Source organism: Poecilia reticulata, linkage group LG15 (assembly GCF_000633615.1).
Source record: "Poecilia reticulata strain Guanapo linkage group LG15, Guppy_female_1.0+MT, whole genome shotgun sequence".
Lineage (NCBI taxonomy): Eukaryota > Metazoa > Chordata > Actinopteri > Cyprinodontiformes > Poeciliidae > Poecilia > Poecilia reticulata.
In genome coordinates, this window is record NC_024345.1 from 29,642,886 (window position 1) to 29,654,775 (window position 11,890).

General features: G+C 47.9%; 1 protein-coding gene across 1 annotated transcript in view; it reads right to left on the minus strand.

Moving 5' to 3' along the window:
• slc30a6 (solute carrier family 30 member 6) overlaps window positions 1-11,890 on the minus strand; it is a 59,929-nt gene that overhangs the window by 42,144 nt on the left and 5,895 nt on the right. Inside the window, exon 4 of the mRNA XM_008430455.2 lies at window positions 8,577-8,661. Within this exon, the coding sequence (XP_008428677.1) occupies window positions 8,577-8,661 (85 nt within the window). The remainder of the gene's footprint in view (window positions 1-8,576; window positions 8,662-11,890) is intronic.

Below are 11,890 nucleotides of genomic sequence, written 5' to 3' on the forward strand. Positions count from 1 at the left end.
ACCGGACTTTCTGCCCAAACGGACCGGACTTTCTGGGCAAACAGACCGGACTTTCTGCCCAAACGGACTGGAGTTGGAGTAAAACAAACTAAACAGCTGGTGGGGATGCAGCCTCAATGTGTTTGTCTCCAATCCGCCAAGAAAACTTCAACTAGATATTAATCTGCAGGTTTCCAGCTTCTTGAGGAGATGAAGATTCTTAAAGGTAAAGAGTTGATGTTTATTTATCTGTTTAACTGAACAGTTGTGTCCGTCTTATTTGGAGACGTGTTCCTCTGCACACACATCATCAGCCTCTTCAGGAGATCCAGTCCTACCGAGCGAGAAGCAGATGCAGGGGCTGTTCAGGGAGTAAGAGGAGCTGATCGCGCACACACACAGTGTGAGTGTGTGTTGGGTGTACCGAAGGGCCCCGTGGGAAGGAAAGCTTCACCAGCTGTGTTCTGACACACAGGAACACTCAAGGCCCGAGGACAACACACACCCACATACACACACTCATAGATCAGCCGTGTGCACTGAGCCGTGTCTCGATGACAAACAAACAAACTAATGGATATGCATACAAACATTGCTCCAATGCAAAACATGACTAACATAAAAATTCACAGTCGTGTCCTCACCAAGAAACCACAACATGGCTTTTATTCTAACAGGAACTGTCACAAAGAAGACATCATCCTTGGGTGGTACGCTCCGAGTAAAGAGGACAGGGAGGAGAAATGTAAAGCAAAGGGGGAGCAGAGGAGGAGGAGGAGGAGGAGGAGGAGGAGGTGTGTTTATTCGTCTGTGGAAGAGACACTTGACCTGGTTTCTCTGAGAAACACTCAAACCGGGAGCGTCGTTCAGAGGGAATCGTACAGCCGATCGGATGAAATATTAAAGAGACGGAGACGTGTACAGCCACAGCGAAGACGGGCCGTAAAAGAACATCACCTCAGTCAGGACGCTGATCCTGTGGGAAGAAATATAACGGCCGTCCCTTTGCTCAGCACCGGTCCGTAGGAAGGAATCATGCTGCGGGCCAGCAGCCGGGAGTCTACGCCATTAAAAGTTGGCTCGTGTGTCCATGTGTGTTTCCTGACGCTGGTCAGGCAGCGCTGCTGTTGCACTGCTGCTGAAACACAATCTGGTGATGATTCTACAGAACCTTCTGAGCGAGCGCGGCTCCTCTTGGATCAAATTGTGCAGCGGATGACCGGATCGGTTTCCAGCTTTAACAAAGTAAAGGCATCAGCTGTTTCACCCGCCAAACTAAATACACACACAGCTGAATTTAAATCCAGCTTCACTGAACACACGAGCAGAACTTTAACGAAACCCAACTCCGTCCATTTTCGGTCCCATTACCTTTACGCTCACAGTTTTCCGCCTCTGCCAGAGAACGTTTCCTTGTCACACAAACAACTTAAAAGAAAAGGTGTTTTAGTAGAAAAGCTTGTATGAAGATCGACTTGGAACAGGGAGATACGAAGTTCGCATGAAGTCAACACGATGTGGCTGATTCTAGGGTTTCAGTGGAGCATGTGAAGAATATGCTACATCTAAGTCCAAACGAACTAAAACTAAATCCAATGAACAAGTTAGACCTTATTAACCAGGTCAGCACAGAACCAGCCACCAAATAACAGAAAGACCTGAACGCACTGCAATGTCATAAAAATATTCAGCAGACATGTTCACAAGGAAAACATGATGCAGCCGATTCCAACCTGTGGTTCAGCCGTACTGTGGATCCTCTCTCATCTGGAGCCGATTGGGTCGACAACAGACCAGCGATACCAAACACCCGAAACGCCTCAAACTGGAAATGTTCAGCCGTAACACTCAGCACAACCAGGGAACGCCAACCAGCGCTTCAGCGTAAAGAAGGCCAACCAGCTCTCAGGCATGGTGGTGGCAGGCTGGTGGTTTGGTGGCTACCGGACCAGCATGCCTTGCAGTCATTGAGCCGACTGTTAACTCTCTGTAGACTCAAATGTCAGAACAACTGGCCGACAGCTGGAGCTTGATGAAGTGGAGCCTTCTCTTTCTACCAGATGCTGGATCGCCGGTAAATCCCGTCAGCATTCCCATTTGCAAAGAGGGAAAAACACCTTTTGGTCAGGTTGTCGTCCGAGCAGCTCCCAGACTCCAATGAGCTGAAAACCTGTCAGCATGGTTCAGTACAGCACCATATACTGCAAGACAAACTTTAGCTCAGTTATGCTTAGCTGAGAGATTTGGAGGATTGTTATACTTCAGGCCTAAGGAATTAACAGCCAACATGCCAGTAATATGGCAGACATTATCCTCATCACCCCCAACTGGTGCAGAACCTGGATACAGACCAACCATCCTGAGGAGCGATGATCATCTCGATGGATATAAAGATTTGGGTTAATGACACCAACATGAGACCCAGTTTGGTCCAAAAGCAAACATTTCTATAGGTGGTACCAGTTAGTGGCTCCTTTAGGGTCTGGATGAAAAACAGCTTGAACATTTCTCGGCTCAACAGTCTCACCACTTCCTATAGAGCATACTGGGACAGCACTGCTATATGTGTGCGTGCCTGTGTATGTGTTTATTTCCATACATGCTAAGCCTGAAGTCGTAAGCTAATGGGTCCAGGGTACGGTACGGAAAACAAGCCCACATTGTTTGCGTCATACGATGCGCACAAAGCCTCATATGACGCGCACATATGAGGCTTTGTACGCGTCAGTTGCTGCAATCACAGCATTAGTCTTCCAGCCGGAGGTCAGTGGGGTGAGGGGGGAGCGCCGAGTGGGGGATTGACTCCAACATGGCTTCTTTTATGAAGCACAAAGTATTAGATGGTGTTTCAGGAGCAGAGCCAGAAACGTTCCGCTTAAACGACAAGACGTAAACAGAACCAGAGCTTTAAGAAGCACGCAGCGGCAACACCTGTTCAAAGCTCAGCTAAGCTGCTAGAGGAGTGCAAAGTCATGGTTGGTTCTGTTTAATAAGATTAAACCAGAACCTGCTGTTAACCCGTGAGGTCAGGAGCGTCTGCTTGTCCATTCAGTCTGAGCAGAAATCAGGTTTGATCTGCAGTGATGAGCTGAACAGTGGAGCCTCATTTCCCTCAAACCAAACCTTTACAGACACCTGCTCTGTGTCTGGACCCAAACCCGCCTGCAATCCAGAGATACATGTTTGGACCAGACCAAGCACAACGTAGCAGCTGTTGAGCACGGAGGAGAAGGGTGATGATGTGGGCTTGTTCTCGCAGCCATGTGACCAGGATCTCCTCTGTATCTTCTGAATAATGCCTTCCTGATTCTGGTCCAGGTTCGGACTGACGATGCTTCATCCTCATCTTCTCAGTGCTCAGAGGAGATCCGGTCGGTTCTGTTTCTCCAGAGAAGTGACCACAGGTGATCAGTGGGCTTCAGACCTGTGGAGAGTCCCAACCGTCCAAGATCTGATATTTAACCCAGTTGTTTCCTTTGAGTCTTGTGACGTGTTGCACATTTGATTTCTCAGATGATCACCAAACGGTCCCTGGACAGCTGAACGATGTTCCTGTTGGGTTTTGATCCAACTCTTTATCCGTTCTTGGGTAGCACTGAGGCAAAGCCTCTCGGATCAGAAGCACCCGGATTCATGGATTAGCATCTTCACAGCTTTTGCTTCTTCAGGTATCCAAAACAACCAGAAGCAGGAAACAACAGAGTGAAGAAATCCTTCTGGACGGATTCTGCTGTCCTGGCAGGAGTTCAGGTTTCCTCGGACAGAAGACGCTTCATTGCAGCCCCTCTACTCCGAAACCCTCCAGATTTCCAAAAGTCTGCCTTGGGAATCCTAAAAAATTCTTCTATGCAGGTGAATGGATTTCTGAAGAACCAGAACAAATGTCCTCCAAACATTTCCTTCATGTGTGTGGCAGGTTGATGAAGCTCAGATGGTCCTGCCACTTTTTCAATCAGCTCCTGAAGGCGTTTCCCACCTGACAGCCCAGTGGACGTCATCTGATTGGGCACCAAAGTTGCAACATTTATTATTTCCAGCAGCTGTGGTTCTCGTTCTCACTGAACCGCGCCAGAGTTCACTCCTCCCCAAACGATCTGGACTTTCTGTACCAACGGACTGAAGTTGGAATAAAGCAGACTGAACATGACTGGTGTGAACGAACCCTAGACTGACACCTGGACCTTTCAGAACCACTGTTTGCATCACGACTGTGAGAAGGAAGTGTGAAGGTCAACTGCTCTGAGAGCTGAACTGTCAAGTCATGAGAAACTGTGTCAGTGTGTGAATCTCTGCTTCGCTTCATAAATCTGCTTAGAAAACCTGTGTAAACACTGTCGGTTCCACCCACCGTCACTGAGAGGGGTGGAAACTCCAATCTGTTGCTGCTGCTGGGCTTCTTAAGTAACAAACACAGAAGGGAAATGACATTAGGAACAGTGAGTACGGATAAGCAGCGCTCCGATTATCTCTTTCGACAGCCTCCGTGGTCCGCCGAGCCAACCTCCCCCGTCCCGTAAAGGATGCATCAAGTGTACTCGGTTTGCAGAGCGTCTGTTAAGCCGTTAGTCATGGGCTAATGAGGCCAAAGAGTGTGTGTTTCTATGTAAGCAGGGCTGCATGCACGGCGCTCTGAGCGCGTCAGAGGAGCAGTTGCTCTGGAGCATGGCATTAGACTTGCAAAGGGGAGGTCAGAGAGGACGTTAGTGTGAGTGTGAAAGAGAGAAAACCCGGCGAATGTGTGTCTCTCTGTGGGGACGGACTTCTGCTTCATTTAAACTACAGGCGGAAATTCACTGGAGGCGCTGGACGAGCGCGTTCCGACGCTCCCAACAGACCCGCATGCATCGAGGAAAGAACAACAAACTGCAGCAAATTACTAGAAAAGATTTCTGAACCGACTAATAACTGTGAAATTAGACATAGAGCTAATTCTACCAGATGTGCATTTCATTTGGCTGAAGACTCGTTTAGCCCCATCTGGAAAGGCCTGCCCTCATTTCAAAGAAAGAATCAAGACGAGGTGGTGAGCTGCAGGAAACGTCTCGTAATTCACATTCCAACTGTAAAAAAAGCTTCCAACTATAAACAACAAGAGAACAAAATCATAGATTGTCAGAAATCAGTTCACTGATTGATTGACCCAACAGACCAGTTCAGGAAAAGCCAATTTTTTCACCATATCTCCACATATCTCATGTCTGAATGGAAACATTCCCAATCCGGAGATAATTCCAGGTCAACTGTAGGAAACCTTGAGTTTCTGTGCCGGTTCTGAGTTGGACCGGTTCTGACGTCATCCTCTGGTCTGTTCAGGTCAAACTAATCAAAGCTTTAAATGAGTCCAAACATCTGAACCTCAGTCCCAGAAACCAGGAAGAACAAACTCTACAACTAATTTAGAAGAAAGTAGAAGAAGAAGAAAACTACAAAATGGCTCCACTGTTTCAGTTTCTGTCAGCAGGACTGATTTATCGTTATGATCTCATGTTCAGGTGTTAATCTGAACCTTTGAAGCTCCTGTCACCCAAACCCCTGCTTGAATATGGAAGTATTTTTCATAATTTTTGTAAAATTATAAAAAACTGGAATCATTCAGCAGAAACTGCAGTCAGACAATAAACCGGAAAAATGAGTAAAAACCAAAACAGGTAAAACAGAAAACCTTCTGTGTTCTGACAGGACCAATAATAATAATAACAATAATAACAACAACTGAACTTTTGTTAGCTTCACCCTCTGTTCCATAAGTATAATTATATTTTTAGGGTATTTTCATCATATTTAATCTAAGTCTAATAAAACTAGGAGCAGTGAAGAATCAGAGTATCGTCTGTTGCGTTCACTGATCATCTGGAAAATCTGAGTTTCCAGTTTCATAAACAATGAGGAGGAAATAAATAGATTTAAACTGAAATTAAACAGTTCGGTTATCTAAACAGTTAAAAGCTTCATCAGAGGCGTGTGTGTGTGTGTGTGTGTGTGTGTGTGTGTGTAGGTGTGTGTAGGTAACACAGGTAGATCAGCAGCCTCCTGAAGCGTCTCATCCATCCTGAGTATCGACAGCGGTGTCTCCTTCTCCCAGCCGTTCGATCCCCGGTTCTCCACTTCCTGCGAGCGCGACACCCGACGCCGCCCGCCAGCGTCTGTCTGCGTGTTTTTCTGCAGCATTTGCTTTGTGCAGGGATCGGGTGGCCTGCTGTTCTCTTCATGGCAGCGTTTTTCCAGAGCGGCGCGGTCCCTGAGCGGGTCTCGGGTTGGTGGCCGAGCACAAACACGCCGTCTGGCTGCAGCAGGGCGCTGCTCTCAGACAGGCAGCAGCGAGAGCCGCATGTTTACAGCTCAGTCACCCTCTGATGCACACAAACACACCTCACCACCAACACAACACTTCTCACTGCTTTCACTTCATAACTGTCGTGTTTTTCATCTCGGAGGAGGCAGAAAAAAATGTTCAGGGGAATTTTCAGACACTTTGAAACTTGAAGCCAAGATAATTATTGATCAGCTGCTTTGGCTGCAGAATTAAACACGACTGAAAAACTATCAATGAACAGCTTTGGAGACAAACACTGGAACAAAGGAGTTGCAGCGCCCCCTGCAGGCACGGAGAGTTCACCTTCACTCAGCAGATCTTCGCGCTCAGTTCAGATCTTTTGCACAGTCGTTCCTGCGACTGAATGCGAACGCAGTCAGACTTCTGAGTGAACGGCTTACGCCCCTAAGGTGACCCGCATGGCAGAAGAAGAACGAAGCTGTTACCCAGCAGCGCTCCGTTTACAGCGGTAAAGATGGCCGCCGCAGCGGTAAAGATGGCCGCCACAGCGGTAAAAATGGCCGCCACAGCGGTAAAGATGGCCGCCGCAGCGGTAAAGATGGCCGCCGCAGCTGTAAAGATGGCCGCCACAGCGGTAAAGATGGCCGCCGCAGCAGCAAAAATGGCCGCCGTCTCGATAAAGATGGCCGCCGCAGCGGTAAAGATGGCTGCCACAGCGGTAAAGATGGCCACCAGAGTGGTAAAAATGGCCACCAGGTAAAGATGGCCGCCACAGCGGTAAAGATGGCCGCCGCAGCGGTAAAGATGGCCGCCGCAGCGGTAAAGATGGCCGCCACAGCGGTAAATATGGCCGCCGCAGCGGTAAAGATGGCCGCCGTCTCTGGATGAGTTTTAAAGATGCTGAGAGCAGCAGCATGGTCAGCAGGAAGCTGATAAACAGGAAGCTAACTGCTAACAGCAACGGCCTTTAGTGGAGCATTGGCTGCAGCTTCTGAGCCGGTTCTGACCCGGTTCTTTTTGAATGTTGGGCCAGGAGTGGTCGGTTGGTTGGGATGTGATGCGTTCACTGCTTTCATCGCTTCATCATCATTTTCAGACATCGATTATGTCCAGATTTATCGTCCGGATTCGTCTGAAGCAGAATTATGATGTAAAAGTTGTTTAAATAACATTTACTGTTCACCTTCCAGCTCTAATTTAAGATGAACTGTTTTATATCCCAGTAAGACATGAAATAGTTCAACAGGTGTGAATACTTTCTGCAAGACTAAACTGGGGAGGGAACCGAAGCGCGACAGACGTGTGAACCCGTTTGTTCTGATGTTCTTCCTGTTCTCCATCGATGTGACGGATCAAAGGTAAAAAGAGCTGCTGCCTCGTCTCACTGAACCGACCAGAACAGCAGCAGCGTTTCCCCGCTGAGAGGCAGAGGGATCGGACCGGGCGCCGCCGCACACAGACCTCCCCGAGACCCGTTCACAGTGTGTGTTTACAGCTGCACGCGCACACACACACACACACACACACACACACACACACACACACACACACACACACACACACACACATCTAGATGTGAGGCTGTCAATCTGTGTTTACTGTGTGTGGACAGGTTTCTGCACCGGTTAACGTCTCAAAGAGGACGATTCTGTCAGAGCCGGTATGTCAGACGGCCTGCGTCTGTCTGCTGGTCGCTGTACAGTGGATCAGTGTGGATCAGTGTGGATCAGTGTGGGTCTGTGTGACTCGGTTTGGGTCTGTGTGGGTCAGTGTGGGTCGGTGTGGGTCTGTGTGGGTCAGTGTGGGTCTGTGTGGGTCTGTGTGACTCGGTTTGGGTCTGTGTGGGTCAGTGTGGGTCTGTGTGGGTCAGTGTGGGTCTGTGTGGGTCAGTGTGGGTCGGTGTGGGTCTGTGTGGGTCAGTGTGGGTCGGTGTGGGTCTGTGTGGGTCGGTGTGGGTCGGTGTGGGTCTGTGTGGGTCTGTGTGGGTCAGTATGGGTCTGTGTGGGTCTGTGTGGGTCGGTGTGGGTCTGTCTGTGTGGGTCGGTGTGGGTCTGTGTGACTCGATTTGACTCGGTTTGGGTCTGTGTGGGTCGGTTTGACTCGGTTTGGGTCTGTGCGGGTCTGTGTGGGTCTGTGTGGATCAGTGTGGGTCTGTGTGACTCGGTTTGGGTCTGTGTGGGTCGGTTTGACTCGGTTTGGGTCTGTGCGGGTCTGTGTGGGTCTGTGCGGGTCTGKGTGACTCGGTKTGRSTCGGTKTGSGKCYGTGCGGGTCTGTGTGACTCGGTTTGACTCGGTTTGGGTCTGTGCGGGTCGCTGTGCTCACCCATGCTGTTGGTGGAGCTGCACCACATCAGCAGACAGCCGGTGCACAGCAGGTTGAGCGCTCCGAACAGCAGGATCCTCCACGACTGAAAGTGACAGAAAGCAAACAGAAGAAATGAGAAACATGAGGAGCAAAACGCCTCAGCCTGTTGGTCCAGACCCACAAAGCAACCAGATTTAACTAAATTTAATGAAAACATACAATTAGAAGCCAAAAACGTTTGTTAAAACTATTCAAAGTTAACATTTTACACCTTCAAAATTTAAAATGATACACAAATATGGAGCAAAAAAAAAGAAACATTTCCTTCTGTTAGACCAGTTAGTTTTATTTTAGTACCTGTTGGCTTTATTTTGAAAATCTAATACCAGGAAATGTAAATCACCAGTTGCCATGGTGATTCCTGTTTTTCCACCTGCTGTCTATATGAGCTTTTCAAAACCAAACAGTATTTTAAAACTCGACATAAAATAGATGTAAAAACAGCTGCAGAGCTTTTCAACAGTTTGGTTAAAAATGTGTTTTAAACTGTTTTTCTGTTGGATTCAGTTTTATGTAATCAGGCGGTTAAACAGCAAGACATGATAAAAACATGCTGATTCCCAGGCTGGTCTTTGTTTGGACCTCCATGGAGAACAGAGTATTTAAGGGTTCTGGTCCAGATGGATGGCAAAGGCAACAGAATAAGTCCGTTTCAGGACGGACCGAACCGTCCTGGGAAATCCCAGCTCAGACTGGAATAAGCCAATAATCCAGCTTCACTATCTTTACCTTCACTTTATCCAAGGAGCACAAAACCACCAAACCTCTTCTCATTTTCTCTCTCAGAACCAAAGATCTTGGTTTTTTATAACGAGGAGATAAAAGTTTTATTTTCCAGTCAGATTCAAACATCAAACCCTTAAAAGGAGAATTAATTTATGCTTTTAGCAGGACAGATGGTGATTCAAAGGTTTTCTGCTCTGAGATCCATTCAGCTGCTGTTCTACAAAGAACCTCAGCAGAACCTCCATCAGCCCTGCAGCGGGCCGGCTCAGAGCTGCAGGTTAGACACAGTACGGTCCAGTCTGGTCCAGTCTGGTCCGGTCCGGCCCGGTACAGCCCAGTCCAGTCTGGTCCGATCCGGTCCAGTCCGGTCCGATCCGCCCGGCCCGGTCCGGCCTCTCTCAGCAGGTCTAGGTGAATCCTGACTGAAGGAGAGGTGAGTGTGTCTGAACATGTCAGCTGCGCTCTGACTCAGTTCGTGGCTGCAGCAGCAGCTGCTGCAGCAGCTGCAGCCCAGGGGAAGGTCACACTGGAAACGGCTGCAGCGCAGGAAAACATGCATCTGCAGGTTCTACAGATTTACTCCGCACTCATCAGATCACTAAACCTGCAGCTGTAAGACCCAGAAATCTGGGATCTGGAATGAAAAAGCGACTCAGTGGTTTATTTAAGACTCAGCTGGATCCGTTTAAACCTGAAATACGTTGAACCTGACAGGAAAACTGTTTCCATCCACAGGGATTCACAGACGACGGGGCAGTTCCTCTATTAACCGATCAATAAATGCACAACAAAACAGGACTGATCGTTTTTTACTGAATGTGAATCAGGTGAAGCTAAAAGTGCAACCAGAGGAGTTCTGGACAGACAGACTTTAAGGACAAAGAAGGTTTTGTCTTAAATTATATTTTTTTGTACAGTTTTGTTTCATTACGGCTCAGACTGTGTTGTTCTTTTAGTAAATGGACTTTTTCTTGAGTCTGTGCATCTCTGGAGCAAACAGGTGTTCAGACAGGAAGGAGGAGAGGCTTCTGGTTCTGACTTACTTCCTGGTTTTATTTTCCTTTTTAACACTGATTTTTATCTCACTTCATGCTGATTTTAACCTGATTTATTCCTTGCTTTATTTTAGTTTTTTTCTGGTTCTTATTTCTTGTTTTTACTCCTGATTTTATCCACACGTTTTCTCTGCTTACGCTCGTTTTGTCCTCATTTAACCTCAGATTTCTCCAGGAGAGGGCGCTGTGGTAGATTTACACAAAAACTCAGCAATCCACTGATAAATATCTCCTTAGGTTCCAGTTAACAGGCTAAAGGTTCATGAAGGGACGATTAGATGGGACTGAAATATAACTGAAGAAGAAACCTTCTCTTTCTGCATGGCAGCTTCATATTCCAGGCTGCAAAGATGAATCTGACCTGAATGAAGTTCAGGAGTAAATCTGCTCAGATGAGAATCCAGCACAGATGTTTGAGCAAAACAAACTCCTCCAACTGACGTCGGGCTTCGTTTGCAGCCACATGGAGCCGAGTCAAACTCCCACCAGCCCTGATCATCGCCGTAATTCAACTCCAGTCCGTTTGTCTGGAACATCCGGTTCGGTTTGAGATGTGAACGCTAAGCGGACCAGAGACCGCTCCAAAAGCAGGAAGTGGACTACAGAGCAGGGCATTCTGGGTAAATCCAACCAAAGCTAACATGTTAGCCTAGCGCTAGCAGCAGAAATGGCTCCTGGTCTTTAGCCTAAAGAGAAATCCTCCAACTGCAGCACATTGCATTCTGGGTAAATCCAACCAAAGCTAACCTGTTAGCCTAGCGCTAGCAGCAGAAATGGCTCCTGGTCTTTAGCCTAAAGAGAAATCCTCCAACCGCTAAAATCCTCCATCTTGTTTCCAGCTGGTGAAGAAGGAAGTTGCTCTCAGTGTCTTCAGAGGTTTTTGTCGTTTCCTTCAGTGGTTCTTGGTGCAGCGCCCCCACAGGCCAGGAGGGGAACAGGTTGGTCTGACTCAGAGCCACAGCAGCTGGAGGTGGAGCAGATGTTCTGGTTCCAGTAGAACCGGGTCGACCGGACTATTGGGTGAGAAAACAGCTGAACTCCTCCACAGACCAAAGTATTCTGCATCGACAACTGGAGAACGAGCCCAAACACAGAAAATGAACCACGGAATAATGAAAAAATATGTATCAGTATGTTGCAATGGCCTAGTCAAAGTTCAGAGCTGAATATCCAGAGGGAGACCTGAATGAAGTGACCTGATGTTTTGAAGAATAATGGAGGCTTTAAAATCGGTTCATGTTACACAAACAATTTTGTTAAAGGTTTCAAAATAAAGCCAAAAGTCCAAACGGTTCTGATGCTGAGCGGCAGCCAGCAGAACTTTCTGCCGTCCAGCTGAAACCCGGCCCGGGTTCTGGGAGGCGGTGTTGGTTTTCCAGCAGCTGGAGATATTTTGGTTGGATGGAGGAGAAGACAGCGGCATCGACCCCCGATCGCCTCCTGAGGCATGAAGGTGACCCCACTTCCTGCTCTGGTTCTGGAGCCGGGCCG